Raw genomic sequence first — 23633 nt, 5'->3', positions numbered from 1 at the left:
AGCAAGATAAATACCTTTTTTTGGGGGGGGGATTGCTGGGGACGGAACCCAGGGTCTTCCTTGTGCATGCTATGCAAATGGTCTACTATTGAGCATATCCCCAGCTCCCTGCCAATATTTTAAATATGCTTACTCTTTAAAAATAAATCCCTGTATGGGGGAGGGCAACTGTCTACTTCAATGAATTTATTTTCATCCTCTGCTACTCAGAAGACATACAGAAGAAATTTAAATTCACAGAACTAACAAGCAAATGAAAAAAATACTGGGTCAGGAAGAAACTGAGTTCAACGTACTACTGTATTTGAAGCCAAGAACCAATGTGATTCACTCATACAAAGAAAGTGATGATAAAGATCAGAAAGATAATTAGATCTGAATCTTATATTAATAACCTCATGTTTACAACATACTTTTTTTGCTACAAAGCAGACAAAAAAGTTCAGTGTTACAAATGTTATATCAGAAAAACATGACTCTACAAGTGGTTTTTGCATGTTTTAAAATAATGGCTGCTGTATTTTAGTAACATAATATAATGTATACCTTTTAATTAAAGAGTATTCTACTATCCACTGACATTCTTTATAAAACATTTAATACTTTTTAAAGCATGTTAGTCTAAATTTTTTATAATGTACATATATTTACAGTCTCGTTTAATACAACTTCTGTGGCTTCCATTTATTTCATTCTTCTTTTGCAAAAGCCTCATTTGTCATAAGTTGGCCAAGAATTTCAGTGTCAAGGGATGAGTTAAAAAGCAGTTCTAACTTCTCTATAGAGTTGAGTTATAAGGGAAAGGATTATCTAGAGGAAATAAAATCATAGGTGTGGATGAATACAGATGGTCTATTTTTGTTGTTAGTGACAATGTTAAATACTTCTTTTTTAATTTCTTTCAACAAAACACTAATTTTCAAAACTATTTATTGTTAATGAGGAAAAGGCTATAAGAATATTTACCTTTGATTATAACAACTCTATAATCTCTTACCTTAGTAGCTTTTCTGGACTCAGATTCACTTTCAGAGTCTGACTCAGAATCTGAAGAACTTTCTATTGAACTAGATTCAGCATCGGAAGAACCTGAAGTTTCAGATTTTTCATTTTTCTTCTTCCCATCTTCAGTATCACTATGCATAACAATAAATTTTAAAATTATCAACTGTAACTCCTTTACATAAACAAGTTTAAATAGTTTATATAAAATATAATAAAAATGATTTTAAAATTCCACAATATATTAGTGAAATAATAATAAAGGTAGCATTATCTATAACCAAAAAAATTAAAACTACTTCTGATGCAAAGAACCGTAAAATAACACTAAATGATGTCATCAATGGTAATAAAGAAAATAATTAAAATGTTTAATTTACTAGAAATTAAATGCTAACAGTTACAACTTCAAAGATCCTTAGGCTGATTTTAAAATGCTATTCCTAAGTACTGTTTATTGATAAATTTAAATATTTATGTATCTATTGTTGCTGAAACAGACTTGCAGTGTATAGAATGTTTTCTGTTCAAGGAAATTATACAAGTTTCCAAATGTGACTTACACATCATGTGAGAAAATGTTAGCTAGTTCAAAGACAATTCTTCTAATGCACTAAGTCTTACTAAAAATGTTAACACTCAAATACAAACTTTTTTGTGTGTGTGTGTGGTACTGGGAATTGAACCCAGATCCTTGTGTTTGAAAGGCAAGCATTCTACCAACTGAGCTATCTCCCCAGCCCCAAATACAAACTTTTAAAATATCAAATTATGCTATGGGAATCCTGTTGAGGAAGTCTGGTCCTAAGCTGACATGATGAAGATCTGGACCCACTTTTTCTTCTATAAGTTGCAGGGTCTCTGGTCTGATTCCGAGGTCCTTAATCCATTTTGAGTTGAGTTTCGTGTATGGTGAGAGATATGGGTTTAGTTTCATTCTGTTGCATATGGATTTCCAATTCTCCCAGCACCATTTGTTGAAGAGGTTATCTTTTCTCCATTGCATATTTTTGGCACCTTTGTCTAGTATGAGAAAATTGTATTTATTTGGGTTTGTGTCCATGTCCTCTATTCTGTACCATTGATCTACCTTTCTATTTTGGTATCAATACCATGCCGTTTTTGTTACTATTGCTTTGTAGTAGAGCTGAAGATCTGGTATTGCGATACCCCCTGTTTCACTCTTCCTGCTAAGGATTGCTTTAGCTATTCTGGGTTTTTTATTCTTCCGGATGAATTTCATAATTGCTTGCTCTATTTCTGTAAGGTACGTCATTGGGATTTTAATTGGAATTGCATTGAATCTGTATAGCACTTTAGGTAGTATTGCCATTTTGACAATATTAATTCTTCCTATCCAAGAACATGGGAGATCTTTCCATCTTTCAAGGTTTTCTTTAATTTCTTTCTTTAGTGTACTGTAGTTCTCATTGTAGAGGTCTTTTACCTCTTTTGTGAGATTGATTCCCAAGTATTTTATTTTTTTCGAGGCTATTGTGAATGGGGTAGTTTTCCTGATTGTTCTTTCCAAAGATTCATCACTTATGTATAAAAATGCATTAGATTTATGTGCATTGATCTTATATCCCGCTACTTTACTGAATTCACTTATGAGTTCTAAAAGTTTTCTGGTGGAGCAAGAATCAATAACTGGGATAAATTCAAACTAAAAAGCTTTCTCTCAGCAAAGGAAACTATCAGCAATGTGAAGAAAGAGCATACAGAGTGGGAGAATATCTTTGCCAATCATACTTCAGATAGAGCACTAATCTCCAGAATCTATAAAGAACTCAAAAAACTCTACACCAAGAAGGCAAATAATCCAGTCGACAAATGGGCTAAGGAAATGAATAGACACTTCACAGAAGAAGATCTACAAGCAATCAACAATCATATGGAAAAATGTTCAACATCTCTAGTAATAAGAGAAATGCAAATCAAAACTACCCTAAGATTCCATCTCACCCCAATTAAAATGGCGATTATCAAGAATACAAGCAACAACAGGTGTTGGCGAGGATGTGAGGAGAAAGGTACACTCATACATTGCTGGTGGGGCTGCAAATTAGTGCAGCCACTCTGGAAAGCAGTGTGGAGATTCCTTAGAAAACTTGGAATGGACCCACCATTTGACCCAGCTATCCCACTCCTTGGCCTATACCCAAAGGACTTAAAATCAGCATACTACAGAGATACAGCCACATCAATGTTCATAGCTGCTCAATTCACAATAGCCAGATTGTGGAACCAACCTAGATGTCCTTCAATTGATGAATGGATAAAGAAACTGTGGTATATATATACAATGGAGTATTACTCAGCCTTAAAGAATGATAAAATTATGGCATTTGCAGGCAAATGGATGAAACTGGAGAATATCATGCTAAGTGAGATAAGCCAATCTCAAAAAACCAAAGGTCGAATGATATCGCTAATAAGTGGATGAGGACACATAATGGGGGGAGGGAGGGGTTAGTGTTAGGGTTAGAGTTAGGGTTAGGGAGGGGGGCAAGAATGGAGGAAGGAAGGACTATATAGAGGGAAAAGAGGGGTGGGGGGGAAGGGAAAAAAATAACAGAATGAATCAAACATTACCCTATGTAAATTTATGATTACACAAATGGTATGCCTTTACGCCATGTACAAACAGAGAAACAACATGCATCCCATCCCATTTGTTTACAAGAAAAAAAATAAAATAAAATAAAATATCAAATTATGACACCTTAGTGCTTAATGGTATATATTCATTTGTTCACTAACTCAACTAATATTTAGTAAATATTGACAACAAACTAGCACTGTGTTAGGTATTAAGGAAAACAATAAGGTACACATGATCTCTGTGTGTCTACTTAGAGGGTCTACAATCCACTGGAGGATACAGAGAAATAAGGTGGCAGTGACAATACAGTATAACTAATAGTAAGGAAGTACAGTGTGCCATGACATCTATACTAATTTGACCAAGATTAGAAATGCTTCATGGAGGAAAATGGAGGCAAAGACCTATAACTGAGAAACAGGCAGAAGGCAGGCAGGCTGGTAGATACGCAATATCTAAAAAGAAGAAATACAATGTGAGATGGCTAAATAGAACTCTCTCAGGGGATGAAAGATACCTGGAGGTGTATTATATTTTCCCCAAAACTGCAAGTCTAGTTCTCTCTACTCTGTGTGTGTGTTATTTTCAAGAATCTACCTTGAATCAGGCAATATTAGGCACTCCCCACCAGTCATACCAATTATTTTATTTATTTGCTTTTTGGTACTGGGAAATGAACCCAGGGACATCTACTGTTGAGCCACATCCCTGGCCCTTTTAATGTTTTATTTTGAGATAGGAGCTAGCTAAGCTCTCAAGGCTGGCCTCAAGTTTGAGTCCTCCTGCCTCAGCCTCCTGGGTTGCTGGGATTACAGGCATGCACTAGCAGGCCCAGCCAATTATAAAATACAGATGGCACTCCTTCTAGGCACATTATTAGCCCATTTACAATAATGAAACTAATATTTGAGAAGGCTAAATAACTTGCTCAAGGACACAGGAAGGCAGAAGTGAAATATGAACTCAAGTTTGTCTTATTGCAATGTACATTTTTTTCCAACAATAAACTATGTACCATCGCATGAAAATATCTTGTAGGAAGTATAAAATTCAAATTGGGCCAGAAATAGTTATGATTTTGGTTTTTACAGATATATAAAATTATTAAGAGCTTCAAAAAAATCACACTGAAAATGTTAAAAAAAAAAAAAAAAGTTCCAAGAGACAGGCAGAAAGACACAGGGAAAGAGAATGGTGAGGAAAGAGAAGAACTGATACCTCTCAAAATTGACTTTTATAGTGAAAATATGATTGCTCTTTATTAAAAATGGAGCTATGGCAACATCTCAGAGCACATGTAATTGTATATGAAGACTCCCTGAGAAAAGAATGGCAATTTATTATCTCTGAGTCATTGGTTAAAGAAAGAACTGAAAAATGTAAGGATTTAAAATGTATTCTGGGGCTGGGGAGATAGCTCAGTTGGTAAAGTGCTTGCCTTGCAAGCACAAGGCCGTGGGTTCGATTCCCAGCACCACAAAAAAATAAATAAAATAAAATAAAATGTATTCTGTAGTGTGATAAACAATTCTTTCAAAATCAAACAAAAGTCCTTTTCAAAAAAATAATGAAACTATATGATTATAAATTTCTAGTATGCTGACTTATGCTATCTGTTTCATGCATGGATCAAAACTTTCCCTTTCTAGAAACAATATATTTTTGGTAAACCATACAGTCTGATGTTAAACCAAACATACAGAAATTCTCTCCAAGATAAGACTGTTACAAACCAAGCAGCTCCTCTGCTGCAACAAGTCAATGATTCTAAATATATTTAGCTTCTAGCATTTAAGATAAGATTTTAAAGGTAAAAGTGTTATTTTATTATGCATCACTCAATTTTGATGGTAATTATTGTTTACCTTACTGCTTAGAGTTTCAGATGTTAATCTAATGAAAAGAATTTACTGGTAACTAGGTTTTTAACTTTGCAATGATGAAAAGCCTGTATTAATTTAACCTACAGATTTCATTTGTTCTGAACAGGAAAAACAATATAAATCACTTTTAAAATCATTAAATCCTGACTTAAATTAATAAAGTCATAATTAGGGCATTATGCTGTGTTTGTTATGGAAGTGGCAGGGCGAGCTGCTTTAATTACTGTCTGTAATAAAAGGAGCAGAGAGCGTACTGCGCCCCAATCAGTGCTGTCAGCCACGACTGAGCCAAGCTGCAAGCTCATCAAGTGAGCGGGCAGCAGGCTCCCGGGGAAAAGGCCATCATGTCAGCAGAGGCCACTCACTGACACCAGTGAGGAAAACAGAGTCACACAATCCAAGTTATTAGCCCCAATTACTCAAAATTTTAATGACACTTCAATACATGATAATGTTGTTGATAATGGGAGATCTTAAAAAGCGCTAACACTTAAATATCTTATGACCGTCTTCCTTCACAGTCTTTGACTCTAATATTTGGATCATAATCTTTTTAATACAACATTATTTAGAAAAATCAATTGTCTTAGTTACATAATGGCAAAGTGTTGAAGGATTTAATTTTAGCCTTCAGCAAAATTGCTACAAAAGGTAATTAAGTGTTTCATGCCTACTGCTTGATCACTTAACTCAGCTTTCCAAGGTTATACCAATTTTTAAAATGTAACCCTAAGATGTCTTCAAGTTCAAAATTAAACCTAAGCATTATAAGCAGTAGAAAAATGTGAACTAAGTAGCACTTCATTTACAAAGATTCAATATCTGTTTCGAGAGAAAATACAGAGTTATTTTCGTTAAATCTTAACAGGAAATATTTATGGAGAACATATCACAGGCTATTTTTTGAAGGAAATGCTGAAAAATAATTTACCTTTTCCCTTTGTTTTTTGAGTTCCTCATGGCTGTTCTTTTGTTTTCTGCTTCGGACTCATTTCCACTCTCACTTTCTTCCTCACTAGAGGAATCCTCACTGCTGTCTTCACTACTGTCTTCTTCCTCTTCACTTTTGCCTCCTTCTCCACTCTCACTTCCAGATTCACTCTCTGAAAAACATAACCAGATGTTCTTTGTGTTACAGCCATTTAATTATATGTGAGGACACCTGTAACTGTCAATACTGATCACAAAGGAAACCAGATGTTGCATTCTAGTTGTGTGGACCCCCGCTCGCTCAAACTTCTACGTCTGCACCCCATTCATGCAGATTTATGGGTTTCTACAGAAGGGTGAGCTTGAAGGGAATCAAACAGACAGAGAGAAGATGCTCTGATAATGGGTAGAGAAAAACAAAGCAAGAAAGATGAACCAAATAAAGCAAATTTGGGGGAGTCTCTTATCACAATCATAAGTATCTAGCTATAGCATTAAGGATAAAGAATTTTGAATTCTATTTATAATGGAAAATTTTATTTAGAGAAAAAGAAGGCAGGCAACAGTTTAATTCTGTTAGTGACAAATTTTGAGAGGGAACCAAGTCAAAATCATCTCCAAAATTCTGAATTCAAGGACAACAAGCAAAACAAATAAAGAGTTATTACTTATTTTAGTTAACATGGGACACACAGGTCTAAAAGATGATAAATTATGTTATACTAAGTCGCTCTGCAGAAGTGATTCATAGCATATTCTTACATATGTTTTTAGAATGAATTTTAAGATTTTTGCTATTTAAAATGAATACAAATGCAGATTTGTACACTACATAAAAGGACAAACTCTTGCCCCTACCTACGATCTATATGAAGCACATGTACACAGCAACATAACCAGCAATTAAGTTATTCTAATAAGTTTGTAACATCAACTTCATGAAGAGTCTTTTCTGTATCACAGTGAATATCTGGGGTTCTCAAATGGGAATGTTCAGGTTCAAATCCTGATCTTACCACTACCTAGGTATATAACTGAGCAAGTACTAGGTATGGTGGGGCATGCTTATAATCCCAGTGGCTCCACAGGCTGAAACGGGAGGATCAAAAGTTCAAATCCAGCTTCAGCAACTTACGGTGGCCTCAGCTACTAAGACCCTGTCTCAAAATAAGATTTAAAAAGAAAAAAAAAAGGACTGGAGATGTGGCACAGTAGTTAAAAACCCCTGGGTTTAATCCCCGGTACCAAAAAAGAAATAAAAAGACTAAGCAAGTTATTAAATCTCTCTGAGTATCAGTCTCCTTTTCAACAAATGTGGATACTATTACTAGCTACTCCACAGAGCTGTTGAGAAGGTTCAGTGATCTGAAACAAGTGAAGGAGAACCGAACACAACAGGGCTTGCTCATCCTCCACATCTTTTATAAAGAGTGAAATTTATTTTACCCCAACTTTACTAAAGCAAAACAAAACAGCTAAATAAAGATATTTTGCATGTGTTAGTGTATCAAAATTATATACATATACCTATTAAGTCAGCTAACTGGCTCATAATAGAAAAAATAAAAATAAATAACTATACCTAGGTTCTTCTCTCATACTACCACATAGGAGTTCAACATGAATCTGGGTCCAGCTCACTTCAAGAGGCACCGTTTAAATTTATAAGTTAATAAGATCCTTGAGGAAATAACAAATTAGAAAAAAGAAAAGAAAGAGTCTGAGGAAATTTGTTTATTCTTAAAAAGTGCTGTTCACTAGAAAACAAATCTCCTAACTTATAAAAGATTTTGCTTTCCTCTAGTAACTATAGCAGAACTTCAACACACTTCTTTGACTCACTACTACAAATAGTATTTACATATATATGTCCAGATAAATTCATAAAAAGCCATAATATTAACTACCTAGGAATAAGCATGAGCTTATGAATGAATGGGACAGAGACAAATCTCTATATTGTATAAAATGAAAAAGTGCCTACTTAACTATAGAAAGAGATCTTTCTCACTAGTCTTCATCACTCCTGAAATTCCATATTTTTTACAATTAATTTTTTGAGGGCTGGGGATATGGCTCAGTTGGTAGAGGGCTTGCCTTGCAAGCACAAGGCCCTGGGTTCCAATCCCCAGCACCACAAAAAAAAAAAAAAAAAAAAAAAAAAAAATTAATTGTTTGAACTGAGGTATTTTCTCTATGTTTTGGTTTATGAAATCAGAGTGTAATACATCACAGATTAATTTATCAGATAAGGGCAATGGGGAAAAAAATGAATTACCTTAGAGTAAGACAGAGATAACCAAGTAATAGTGAGGGCCCTTGGTTCTCCAAAGAATAAAAGTTTTAGAGAAAGCTGGGTGTCATTTGGACTTGGGTCACATGTGCCTCCCAAGGTTAACTGTGAAGAGTTGAGATTACACACACCAGTAAAATCAGCTACTCAGGAGGCGGGGGCATGAGGATCAAGGTCAGCCTCCAATGTAGCAAGACCCTCAGCAACTTAGCAAGACTTTGTCTCAGATTAAAAAAAAAAAAGGATAGTTGATGTAGCTCAGTGGTAAAAATGACCCTGGATTCAAACCTAAGTACAAAAAACATTTTTTACAATTAAAAAATAATCATGAGTAAATAGGGCTGGGTTGTAGCTCAATGGTAGATTAGAGCATTGGCCTGGCACATATGAGGCACTGGGTTTGATTCTCGTCACCACACATAAATAAATAAAATAAAGGTAACATGTTTATCTACAACTAAAAATATTTTAAAAAAATAAATAAATAGCAAGGGCTGAGGTACAGTTCAGTGGTAAGCACCCCAAGTAAAATCCCCAGTAATACCAAAAAAATTTTTTTCAGAAAGTAACTCAAATACATCTTTGTTACGCATATCATGCACAGAATTTTAGTAACGAAGGGATTTAAAAAACCTAACTCTACCCCTCCATCTACAGATACAAAGAAAGGTAGGTGCCTTATTCAATTTGCATAGCTGAAATCCTGGACTTCTTAATTCTTCCTATTTAGAATTTTTTTCATTGTATATGAATGCCCTCAATATTTTAGATTCTGAACAGAGAACTGTTATGTCTTGAATTTAGTTACAGATCTGAAGATGGAAGAGAGGAAAAGAGGAGTTTTTACATAACCTAAAGTATGAGTAATATATTTCAATGTATTATAAAACCCACCACTGTCACTGCTGCTATCAGAAGAGTCTTCCTCTTCCTCAGATTCAGAGTAAAACTTCTTAGCAGGATTTTCTTTCTTTGCTTTTCCTGCTGGGGTCCATTCTTTTGCCTGTTTACAAAAACAAACAAAGTTAACATAAATGAATATTCATTCAGGGATTCAGACTTCTGGCAAGTGTGATCCTTCAGAATCCACTCTGTACTCAGAAGAAAAGTTTAAGTTCTCAACTGAAAAGCAATTGTTAGAAGATTTCAACATCTCTAGCAATTAGGGAAATGCAAACCAAACTACATTGAGATTTCATCTCACTTCAGTCAGAATGGCAATTACCAAGAATACAAATAACAATAATTGTTGTTGAGGATGTGGGGGAAAAGGTTATATATTGTTGATCAGAACGCAAACTAGTGCAATCACTCTGGAAAGCAGTATGGATATTCCTCAAAAAACTAGAAATGGACCCACCAAATGGCCCAGTCATCCCACTCCTCAATATAAATCCAAAGATCTAAAATTAGCATACTACAGTGATGCAGCCACATCAATGTTTATAGCAGTGCACTTCACCATAGCCAAGCTATGGAGTCAACTTAGGTGCTCTTCAACAGGTGAATAGATCAAGAAAATGTAGTAGGTATACAAAATGGAGTATTACTTAGCCACAAAGAAGAATGACATTATGGTACTTGCCAGTAAATGGATGAAGCTGGAGACTATCATGCTCAGTGAAACAAGGCCAGTCCCAAAAAAAGTCAAAGGCTGAATGTTTTCTCTGATATGAGGAGTTAATATAAAATAAGGGGAGGGGTAAAAAACTAGAAGAAAGAATAGTAGAATAAATGAAGGGGATTTAAGGGGAAGAAGAAAAGAACAGTGAAATGAAACTGATTTAATTCTCCTATATGTGTGTGTGTGTATGAATATATCAAATCAATCTCACCATCATGTACATCCACCAGACACTAATTAAAAAAAAAATAAACTGGGGCTGGGAATATTGCTCAGTTGGTAGAGTGCTTTGCCTCGCAAGGCCCTGGATTCCAAAAAAAAAAAAAAAAAAAAAAAAAATCAACTAAATAAGTGGCAGAAGAGTGGAGGGAAGGGACCAGCAGGAGGGAGGAAGAGAAAGGGGAAGCACTGGGGACTGAATCAGAATAAAATTACATCCTATGCTTTTATAATTTTGTCAAAATGAACCCTAGTGTTTTGTAGAACTAAAAAGAACCAATAAGAAGAAAAATAAGATGTCCTGGCAGGAAGACTGATCCACCTGACTCCTACAAAAAAAACCACAAGCCCTCCCTCAGAGTTAATCATGTTAAACCAGCTGTCTTATTTCACAGACAATTTTAAACTTTTGTGTTTTTTGATCCACATAAGATTTAAACTATAGTACTTCAACCTAAAATGGTTAAGAGCAATTAGAGGTAGAAACAATAACAACAATAAATTCAAGTTTATAGCTTGACACTGAAGTAAGAGAGAAAAGAAAAAAGAAAAAATATTTAGTGTCTGCAAAAATTGCCCTAACCATCTCAATACCCTAAGTCTGACTTCTCTCTTCCTCTCATCCCCTAAACATGTAACCCTTCAAGAAACCCTTTCCCACCTTGGTCTGGGCCATCTCTCTCTCCAGGATCACTGCCACTGTCTCCAAACTGGTTACCTTGCTTCTGCTACCCTCTTGCCCCATCTAGAGCTGACTGAACGCTGCGGCTAGAATCAATCTATTGAAACCTACATCAGATCAAGTTCCTCTCTGGTTCAAAACCCTGCAATTTCACTCAGAGAAGCCAAAGTCCTTACAAAAGTCTGCATGATCTGACATTTGACTATCACTTTGTGACTAATACTCCTTACTTGCCTCTCTGACTTCCCTTGGTTGCTCTCTTGCACACTTCACTCCTGCCACTTCTTACTGTTCCTACATATGCCTAGGCCTGCTCCACCACAGGGCCTCACCTCCGGCTGCTTCCACCTCAACACCACTTTCTGCCCCTTTAAAATCACAGCATTTATTGCTTTCTAATATACTATGCAATATATGTATTTCTTCAGTATTATCGTTAGCTATCACTGACAGAAGGTAAGCTTCTGGAGGGCAGAGATTTAAATACTTTGCTGATACATCCCAAATATGTCTGCCACAATAAATCTTAGTTATATTTTTAGTCCTTTAAAGACTTCAATATTAAATTCAAAAATGTTTGGATTTTAAAAAAGGATGGACTTTGGTGTTTACTAAACATAGTATTTGTAACATTATTTATTAATATTAACCCCCCAAATTCAACTGCCAAAATTGCTTTGGTAATTGTAATATTTTAAAATTTTTTATTTGCCCTAATAAAATGATTAGTTGTACATGACAGTAGAATGCATTTTGATACATCATACATAAATGGGGTACGACTTCTCATTCTTCTGGTTGTACATGATTTAGAGTTACACAGGTCATATTTGCACACATGGTAAAGATGTCCGATTCATTCTACTATGATTACTATCTCCATGCCCCCTCACCTCCCTTCACTCTCCTCTGTCTAATCCACAGTACCTCTATCTCCCTGACCTTACTGTGAATCAGCATCCACATATCAGAGAAAACAGCAATTGTGATCTTGGTATATCATGAAAAATATTATGCTTCAGATATGATCTTAAAAATCAGGAAAATCAATTTTTCTAAAAAAATGTCAAAATGGCTGACTCATTCATTCAATACACTTTTAATTGAGTTTCTACTATGTGCTACAGTACATATTTTGGTATAAAGGAATTTATAGCTTGACGGTTCTTATTCAAGAATGGTTCTCACCACCAGATATACCTTAGAATCACCTAAGAATGTATTTTAAAATACTAAACAAACAATAAAATATTAATACTAAAAAAGTGAAGTTCACCTCCTGAGATCCTAATTGATCTAGAGCAGGTATAATATGGGTTTGTTTTGTTTAAAGCTCTCTATATTATTATAATATGCAGCCATGGTTGAATATCACATATGTAGAAGGCTTAAGGTATGCTGCTTTAAAAAGACAAACTTCAAGCCGGTGCAGTGGCACACAGCTAAGGGAGAAGGATTACAAGTTCCAGGCCAGTCTGGGCAATTTAATAAGACCTTGTCTCATGATAAAAAATAAAAAGGGCTGGAAGGTAGTTCAGTGGTAGAGCATGCCTGGGTTCAATCCCAAGTACCAATAAGGGTAATAAGCTTCAGTAACCCAAAAATTACTATATAGGCAATAACAGCAATGTGAATAAAAATCACTTAAATATATTTAAATAATGTACTGAAGATCAGTATTACTACTTTTTTATATTTTTTAAATGTCTCCAATATGAATTCTATAAACAAAGGTCCCTTACATTTATTGAACATTTAAAGTCCATGTTTTTCTTAAATCTAAATGTACTTTTCTAATGCTTGGTAAAAAGTTTATTGGAACAATTTGATAAGACAAAGTCAACAATTTAGGGGAAAATGGCTCCTATGACAAGGCCATAAACTATAACCATGGAGTTTTAGTATTAAAGGACTGAAGACTAATAACAAAAATATTTTAATTTTTCATATGAAACAACAGTTCCTCATTCCAAGCCAAAGGAATAACAGGAAAAAGAGAAGAGGGGTATTAAGTTGAAAGTTCCTAAAAAGATGAAATATTGATTGTTATTCCCTTTATAAAGCAAAATACCACTGGTGGGCAAAAGATGGTCTTTTAGAAAAGAAGAAGAACCAGGCCAAAGACGTCTAAAGGATCTTCAAAACTCATAGTATCATAATATAAATATACATTATATCCTGGAAATGGTGGTATGTAGTTCAAAGTGATTTCTAATGTAAATCTTACTAGGTTTCCTGTTATTTTGATTAAGATATCAGATTATCTAAAACTAGGCCATTTTTCCTTCTAAGTTGTATTTCATAGTAATAAGATTTGACCCTACAAAATCACTTTATAGCAAACCTGGAATAACAGTGTATCATGTGCATAAAACATTGGTATGACTTTGGAGGGAGAGTGAGTTAGAGAGGCAAGAAAGATGATTTGAATATTACTTTCTGCACTGTCACTGATGCATTTGAGAACAGAACACGCCATATTATTTTTACATTTAATTGTATCCCTCGTAGTATAATTTTAAGCCAATATGTTTCAGAGACCAATAGATTGAAGCTGCTTTCTGCATGGCATCAACGGACAGTGACAGTTCTCTTCAACTTGGTTCCATCAGTTATAATTATTCTCCATAAGTTATCAATTATTAATTTCACGAATGTAGTCAGCAAAATGAAAAAGAAATCAATTTGTCTCTGTTGAACTGGACAGGTGAAATGAACATAAGAAAATAGGTTATTTAAGTACTGTCCCTATAAGGTAGTTAATGCGTAGAAGAACACATGAAAATGGAAGAAGCCAGCCAACCAACCAATCTATCAGCCAATATAAGGATACTGCTGAGAGCAAATTAAATTGCATAGCATTGCTATCAATTTCTGAGAAGATAAACCTTTTTCAGGGGAGGAATAAAGCAGCAGGAAGGTGAGGAGAGGGTAGATGTGATAGAAGAGAAAAAGATGGTTCTACTTGGGTCAAAACATTATGGACCCAATAATGAAAAAGGACAGAACCACAAAAACAACAAACAGACATAATAAGAAATTAGGAGACAGAGTATATCTATAGGAAAAAAAATCATAAAAAGAACATTTTTGTTATGTTCTAGTATTTGATCAAAGTTGCACAAAAAAAAAAAAACTGCTCTAAAGAGTAAGAACATGTAGATTTGAGAGAAAAATCAACAAATTTAGCTGCAAGAAGAAGAGAAACTAGTTTTCATATCTTTTACATTTTTTCTTGGCTATCGCTAAATAGAAATAATTTGTCACAACATGAAAATGATGATGCTAAGTACTAAGAATAATAAAACAGATTTGTAAACAAGCTCAAGCTTCCCCTCCTTACGTTACATAATAAAATGTAGTAAGGGCATAGACAGTGGACTAAGACCTGGGTAGGATACCTGTCCTGTCACTTGTGAGCTACGTGAACTTAAGGCAATTTATTTAGGTTCTCTGAACTTTGGTTTCCTCATATGTGAAACAGGAATGACAATTATGAGATTTAAATAAGATAAAGCTTGTCAAACATCATGGTATACTGTCAGGGTTTGCCAAACAGAGTTATGATTAGTTATCAGTTTCTGGCCATCCTCCAAAGCTAGGAGAAGCTTCAATAGTTAAGAGAAACATATTTCTCAGAAGAATCAAATTCCACGGCTACGTTCATTATTAAAATTATATCTAAAATAATAAAGGTTTTCTTCAATTGTATATGGAAAAGTTAACAGTAAGGAGGTTAACTAACTTTCCAATAGAATTTAGAGGTAAAGAACTGTGGTTATCTGAATTATAGTTCAATATATCTTTTCTACCAGAAAAATATCCAGAATATAATTCTTAATTGCTTTTTTCCAATTAATTCTTTTTAAAAAGTATTAAAATATATTCCACATAACCAATTTCTAAATATAATCAAAAGGCCTCTCTCATTTTTCTTGTGCAAAGAAGAAATACAATATTTGGGAAAAAATATTAATTGTTTTAACCTGTTGGTCAGTATTTTATAAATCTGTAGAAAAAGAGCATTTGTTGTTTTATGTAAAAGTGACATATTATTTATTTTTACTGTGACCTTGTCATAGGACATTTCTGGTACACAATGCTCCTGTTTATGTTTAGGCTTCACTTAAAATAGGTTCATCATAAAATCCAGAAGAACACTTTGTATGGTTTTTCTGGAAGAGGACAGCAAAAATTATTTAGAGAAACACTGACAGGAAGCTTACAAGTATCTAACAAAGTAGAAAAAATCTCAAGTCAATGAAATTAAATACCTTAGAAATTGGATCTACACAGCTACAAATGCAATTGCACAAATGTGGGTGGCACTGATGCAGAGTATTCAACTACTTCCTTGAAGAAGGGAACAGTACCCATACAATGACACAGGAATACCACAATATTTACTTCCTATAAAGATGAGAAACATCTAACACATTACTTTTAGAAATACACGAACAACTTTCCATTTTCAATCCCCCCCCAAAAGCTTTTATATAAAACAATAGTTATCCTAGAATTTCCGGTTGCTTGAACAAAATTAATTTCAGAAAGGTCAACTTACCAACTCTACTTCTACATTTCTAACTGATGGGTCAGGCGCCACCTCTGGCCAATTAGATAATTCCAGGTACCCAGAAGCTTTAATGTTGAGAGTATGAGATAAGGTGCCAAGCTGGAAATGATCCCTATCTATTAAAAATAGAGGAAAATATAAAATAAACAATATGAGCTGTATGTAACAGAGAACAATCATAATCAGAGCTCAAGGTAATTGGCATATTACCTCAAATGTCAAGGAATAAATATAAACTAGGAAGCTCTTCATAGGTCAAAAAACTGATTTTAGTCCATAGATTACAATAATCTCCCCCATAATGGTCAATAAAAAAGCTAATCAGTCAGTGTGTTTAGAGGTGTTGCTCTGAAATGTAGCTTCTCTAAAAATTACTTTACTGTGAATATTAAGAATGACAGCACAGTTAAACAATCCATATACATGTCTTGGCACAAACACATCCAGAATTTTAATAGTTTTTCTATGAAACTGAATTGCTCTTTATAGCCTTAAGACAATTAAATAAACAATATGAAAACCAAGGAATACAATCACTTGATACCAGCTGGAATGGCTACTTGTTAAAGCGATAAAAATTTAATTACTTTTTTAAAAAGCTGGGAAAAATAAGTCAAGTTCCCTTCTTGGAAAACGATTTTAAATATAAAGGAATATTTGCATGATATAACTTCTCCTAGAAACACTGATATCAGTATAAAGAGAATATTCAATTAATAACAACTCACTATTAAGATGACTTGTAGTCCTTATAAAATAAAGCTGTGAATTTAAAATAACAATGGAGAAAACATCTGTAAGAATACAGCTTTTTCTATTGTTCAGTTAAACCATGTATTAAGAATAAAAATCAGAAGATCTGAGATTATTAAGTAAATGAGGTTTATAAAATATAAACTTTAATACAAAACTTGCTCTGGAATGAATAGACAGACCATTGTTCTTATATATTTATATATATCAATCATGTAAATTTTCTAAGAGATTAATTTTAAGCACATTAGAAATGGGACATGATGCCATATTTTTTTAGAATGTATATTTTGCAGTTATATAGTCTGATAATAATACCTTTAAAAGGAGACTCAAGCAGTGGTGCAGGTTTTTGAGCTAGGAATATTTTTTTGGCATATTTACTTAAAGCTCCACTCTTCTCATTCGGAACAATAAGCTGCCTAATAAATCTTGTACGGTCTCTGATGTCGTAGTTTTGATCATACTTGCCGAGATTTAATATGTACTGGGTAAGCAATTTTGTCTGTTGGAAAAAAAACAGAACAAGATGAAAATGCAGTTATTTATGATTATTGATAACTCTGGATAAACATATTTAAAGACGTAATAAAAATGAATGGTTATGTCAAACAAATGTTGTTCCATAGGGAATATGCATTTCTAACACAGCAAATGGAATTTTGAAGCCAAAGCACATGTCCTCTTCTGTGTTGGGGAGGTGAATGCTGAGTACCGAGAAGCAGCCATGTGCTAGATTATTAAACTGCTGAAGTGGAAAGAAAGGCATCATTAAAAAAATAATCATATATGGCAAACCCGCTGAAGGGTCTACGTGAGAATAATGAATGTGGAAATACAACTAAAAACATGGCACTCAAAACTTAATCGGAAAAATATGCAGGACATCAAAACATCAGAGAGTATTAGGGGGCTGGCAAACTGCTTCTCCTGAGGTGTGTTTTATGAAGAGATACTGTCCCTGGCATAAGCAGTGTCTGCACTCTGACTGCACTCAGTTACTTTACCCTGAATTATGACCCATTAAAGCAGACACATGAATCACTGAACTGGATTACTGCAAATTATTTGCAGTGCATTTAGCTGTTACTTTTTCATAAAAGCAAGCTGCTGATGCCCTCTAAAAACTAGGATAAAAGACTTCTTCCATTTTTCCCCCATGCTGCTTATAGCCTCTAGTAATATTGGTCATTTATTTATTTATGTAAGGGAACAACTTATTATAGTAGCTTTTACACCATAATAAGACTTCCTAAGTCAATTTTTGAATGTACTACATTAACATATATTGAGATAATTTTAATAATAATTAAACCAAAATTGAAATGTTAACAAAATAGGTTTGCATTTTAAACTATAGTTTTTTTTCTAATTCATAAAGCAAAGTTTTAAATTAGAAGGCTACCAATGTACAATTGTAACTATAAGATAAATAGGATTCATAAAACATGAGAAAAATAAACTGAAAAACAGTAAATCACTTATATTAGGGCATTTTGTACACATTAGAAAGAGATAAAAATAAAATCAATCAAGGTAGGAAGAACTAAAGACAATTCTAGAATAATAAGTCAAAGTACAGTAGTGTGGTAAACTCCTTACAATAATAATTGGTTAAGATAATTGATTTGGATAGAAAGCAACTGTCTTTCAGAAGCAGGGTATTCAAAAAGCATTAACCTAGTTTTATTAAAGTAGAATTACTTAAAAATACAAGTGAAAACGTTAATAGAGATTTTCTGAATTTGGTTACCAACAATTGGTATACCAATTACAAATTACTATACCATGTTGGTTCAACTACAAATAAGAAAAAACCTAGGATCCATTTTTAAAAGGCAATTAACAAAATATTCACCAAATGAAGAATATAGTTCAACACTAGCTTAGAAAAAAGTGTGCTACACTGACGTGTACAAGTACCTTGGTGGTAAAACCTGGCAAACTCAGGTAAGCGTTAGTTTTCTCAAATGTGGAGAATTTATAGCTAGTTAACTCTAAAGTTCATTTGAGCACTGAGATTTAGAATCTGTCAGTAAAATAAATCAGAGGAAGAAATTAAGTCTGTTACTGTGATGAACTATGTGTAGACTGATAAGTTTCTCTTATATTTCCTATCCTCAAAATCTGAAGAAAATTAAACCTTTTCAATATATTAACGACACTACTGGGAGTGAGACAGGGCAATTAAAGTAATTAAGATTATATAATTTTACATTACATAGATATATAGTAAAATTTATGAACTTATTATATTGGTAAAATTTAAATAAATGAATAAAATAAAGGTCCATCAAAAAAATACAAGGAAAATAATTTTTACCACATATTGATATACAATAGTTTCATCATTGAATCTATTTCTAGTATCAAGACATTGACATTTCTCTGAAGAATGTATTTTCATATAGTCTACTGTTGTTATATCTTTAAAAAAATAAAATTTACCAAAAATCTTTTCAAAATTGAATTTTGTTATTAGTAATTATGAAACTTGCTATTTTCAATGTTCTCTTCTTTGTACACAATATTTTTAATGAGGAAAATATCTTCTTTACAAATATTTTTGAATAACCTGGTAGAGAAAGGTCTGTTGAATGAAAGACATTCTCAATTCTGGTGTTGAAATCTGTATTTCAAACTCAAATATTTTATTTTTCCCCCTTTATAATAGTTTTTTCAATAATTTTTATGAGATGAAACTATTTCAAATAGTAATTTTTCCTTTAAAAATATTTCACCAAATTCAGATACTGTAAAATCCATCTCCATTTCATTGTAATATAAAATATAAACTTTAATTAAAAATAGCTCTATCAAGATACATAAAGGTAAACATTTTGTTGGGACATTAAGAAAAAGACAATATTCAACTACTTTAAGGTCATTGTTTTTGGATTAAAAATTTTACAAATAACAAAACTTAGTAAAGGGAAACTTAGTTTCATATGCTATTTGAATGGTCACCACACATCTGTTAGTCATACAAATCAGATTTAAATTAAGCACTCTGGGAATCTCAGTGCCTAGAATGGTGTTAGAATTTAGTAGGCATTCATACATTTTAGATGAAGAAATAACTGAAAACCATGTATTAGAAAGAGGAGAAAACTTAATTGTTGTGAAAACTCATTTATTCTTGTTATTGCAGAACCAATTAAAAAATATAAATTATATCAGGTCAAAGAAAGACAAGCCTGGAGAGCATTTTTCTATAGTTTAAGCTTTTAGGGTGGCAAAGAAGTAATGTAAAAATGTCTGTTTTTCAAGTTATAATTATAGAAAGTTTGAAAGAGATCAGAAGAGATCAGAAATGTTTGAAAATGAAAATAGTCATCATCTGCTTATTACCAGCAATACACTGTCAATGTTATTACATGTTCTTCTAGTGTTTTGTATTGTTACCTATATATACATTATTTTAATGATTTTGGCATCATTTTAACAGAGATTTATACCTCAATTATCTATTGTATCATGAATATTTTCCTTTTCCTTTAAGAAGTCTTTGAACATGAAATTGTGTTCAAAGATCCCTATTAACTGTAGGATATACCATACATTATTTAAGAATCTATTATAGACACTAATGTTTCTTCCAATACTTCACTTAATAGTAAAGATATTAATCTATTACTAAATATTTGCCTCATAGCCTCCCTTATCTTCTGGTTCAATCCTTTCTCCCTCTACTCCCCCTCCTGAGAACACTCCCTATTAAACTTCCTGCATAAAAAAAAAAAGCTCTACAAAAAAATTTTCACAATAGTTGATAAAGTGCAAATGGCAAAATGTTTCAATTAAATCTTGTGCTCCCATGGTTTAATTTGTTCAGTTCTTCCCCTGCATTTATCTCTTTAGATAAACTTCAGTCTTCCTGTATGCAAGTTATGTTGACAACAACTGCTGTGTGCTACAATTTTCAAAAGCTGAAGGTTTTTATATTTTATTTTGTGACACTTTCAGGATTTCCAAATAATTTTTGAACTAAACCCTAACCAATGTACAGAAGATTCATTTCTCAATTAAATTAAAAACCAATAAACTGCTTTACAGAGCAGTCCTTCATAAAATATTTCACTTCAGAATATTTCATATTTCTAAAATCTTATTGATAACAAGCAAAGAATATGTAACATCAACTTCATTATAAGAATTTTGTAGTTCAGTTAACCTCTATATAATAGCATCAGTCAATTTGACCACTACTGTTTTATTTCAATTGGTTGCACAAGCAGTGTAAGTTCGCCTGCACCATAAATTCTCAAAACAAGTCTGTTCCAGTGTTTTTTAATGTAATAAGAACACTGATTTCACCATGACAACATCTTTTCAGCAAAAGCAAATGACTTATCTTCAGTATTGGTTTTTTAAATTTATAATAGAATTTACAGCATTTTGACAGGATAAACTTATGAAAGCTTTACTCTGATTCCATTTATAACTCTAACAGAAAAAACATACAAATGCTTTGAGCCAAAAGAGTTGCATTTTATTACAATTAATTGATTCTCTATTTCAAAACCAGTGGCTTGAGCCTTTTTTCTACTTCCACACACAATTATTCCTTCCGTTTTCACACACACAAATTAAAACTTGAAGTAAAAATTGATTTTTAAAAAGTTGTTTGTTTAAATGAGATCATGTTTCATGGAAAGTTATGTATACATTGTCTGTTTCTGTACACATTAAATTGTCATCTTGAGGCATAATTTTCTTAAAATAACTCCAAACTTCTTAAATGGACATCAATCCCTTCTTAATAAATCTGCTGTGTGGTCAGTAGCACTACAACTGTTTGGGTAGATAGTAAATATCGATAAACATTTTGTACATGTTAAGTACTGAAATGGAAATTCAGCACTTCATTCTTCGTTAAACACTTCAATCTTCAAAAAGTTTATAACAAAACAAAAAGAACTGACAAATAATACGATAGGTTTTAGATTTATACTATGTACAATAACAAGGAATAATATATAACATGTATTATAATACATAATAATAATAATGATAAAAGACGAAACTACCATAGCAAGAGTGCTTTGATCACTCTTTACCTCCTGCACATATTTCACCTGTAACCAACTTCTCATGTTTTCCTCAGACTCTACCCACTGGTAGCCTGGAGTTCCATTAATTTCAAAGGTCATGGTACAACTTGCTGGTACATAAAGTTGCTAGCAGAACACTGTTAAATAGTCATCTCAACACCACCAGAAAAGTAAAAGACTGACTTAGCTTTCCCCACTTGCCTTGTCAGAGTGATTTTCATTTTATCTGCATGCTATTCTAAAAGGGAGAAGTTAGTTATGATAAGTACACAGAAAGGCTTGGAAGAACAAAGACAAGAGTCTTTCAGATTTAAATGTTTCATACATTAAAATGAAGTATCTATTCACTGCAGTTGTGCCTTATATACCACTAGACAAAACCATGGCAGAAGCAGTAAGCTCAATGCAGAGTCTACAAATATACTTGGTCTTATTTTAATGTAACCATTAATAATACTACTTCATTAAAAATTTGATATCTAAGTGCAATGAGACAGAGATCATTACCCTATGTACATGCATAATTACACAAATGGTATAAATCTACATCATGCACAACCATAGAAACAAAAAATTGTACCCCATTTGTGTACAATGAATCAAAATGCAGCCTGTAAAAGTAAATAAATAAATAAAAATTTGGGATACACCCTAAACTGGATGGAAATAAATAATCATGGTATTTTAATAACACTACAAACTCAATTCAAAAACAGGTGGGACACTAATAAAATTCATTATTTAAGATAACTTCTCAAGATATGGGTCATCATATTTTACCTAAGCACTCTTAAGTAATAAGCTGGTAAATATTTATTCAAACAACTTTTTCCTAAAGCAGTAATGCATCATTTAATAATGAAGATACATTCTCAGAAATGCATCACATGACTTAATAGTTGTACACTCTGAGAGTATTCATACACAAATGAAGATAGCTACACTGTCACTAGGCGATATATCTATGGGACCACTATCATATAATATGTTCTGTCACTGACCAAAATGTCATTATGCAATGCATAATTGTAGTTTATAAGTCAGCACAAAAATAACAAAAAGGTCACTTAAAACAGTTCTAAAATTAGCTTTGTGATACTCTTAAGGAATACAAGAAAGAAGCATTCAACATAGTAAAGATTAAAATTGGTCCCATTTGTTGTTATTCTTAACCAATAAGCCACATCCACAGCTCTTTTTATTTTTTATTTTGAGACAGGGTCTGCCTAAGTTACTCAGAGCCTAACTAAGTTGCCGAGGCTGGCTTAGCCTCCCAAGCCTCTGGGATTGCTAGCGTGCGTCAACATCAGTGTGATTTATAACATTATTTCTAAAACATATTAAGTGAAAACGTTTGCTAAAGTATATGGATTACTTATACAAGATTTCAAAAATGAGAAAACAATAATGCCCATTGATTATTAATACATATACACATAATAAAAATTTAAAACATGCATGATTAAATGAAACACACCAGTAATACAGCAATGGTCGTCAATAGAGAAGAAAGGAAGATGTGAACAGGGCTTAAAGTTTTAGTTCTAATATTCCTTTTAAAAGGCTGACAAATATGGCAAAATGCTGACATCAATTTAATCTTAGAGGAGAATATATATACATATTTATCATCTTATGTACTTTACCATAGGTTCGCAACATTTGGTAATAAAAAATAAAAACCTGAGCTGAGAAAAACATTAACTTATGTTACTTATCATTACATTTAAAAGATAACACACTATTAATGTTTTTAAAAGGCATCCTTTATTCATCAACTTAATTGCTATTAATAAGTTTAATCAAATCCTATCTTTCAGCCTCAAACTTGAATAGAGTATTTCAATGAAGTCAGAGTAAAACTACATTTTCTTAAAAGCTCTAGATTTCAGTTATTACAACTAGTTTGAAAGTCCTTTAACTTTTCCCCTATACAACAGTAAAATTACTCCATCATAAGCAGATTCTAACAGTGTTTTCTATTCTTGATATTTATTTCTAACACTTTTTTT

The 23633-nt window shown here is 33.0% G+C and overlaps 1 protein-coding gene across 2 annotated transcripts in view; it reads right to left on the bottom strand.

Annotated features, from left to right (window-relative positions):
- Positions 1–23633, bottom strand: part of AP3B1 (adaptor related protein complex 3 subunit beta 1) — a 254893-nt gene that overhangs the window by 87143 nt on the left and 144117 nt on the right. For both annotated transcript variants that reach the window (XM_079143559.1, XM_079143558.1), the window contains exons 16-20: positions 16886–17072; positions 15803–15930; positions 9608–9716; positions 6422–6593; positions 998–1136 (exon numbers count right to left, since the gene is read on the bottom strand). In XM_079143559.1, coding sequence (XP_078999685.1) covers positions 998–1136; positions 6422–6593; positions 9608–9716; positions 15803–15930; positions 16886–17072 — 735 coding nt within the window. The remainder of the gene's footprint in view (positions 1–997; positions 1137–6421; positions 6594–9607; positions 9717–15802; positions 15931–16885; positions 17073–23633) is intronic.

This window comes from Sciurus vulgaris (assembly GCF_902686455.1).
Source record: "Sciurus vulgaris genome assembly, chromosome: 6".
In the NCBI taxonomy this organism is placed as follows: Eukaryota; Metazoa; Chordata; class Mammalia; order Rodentia; family Sciuridae; genus Sciurus; species Sciurus vulgaris.
The sequence above is the reverse complement of the archived record's forward strand: the minus strand, read 5'-3'. Positions and strand labels throughout refer to the sequence as shown.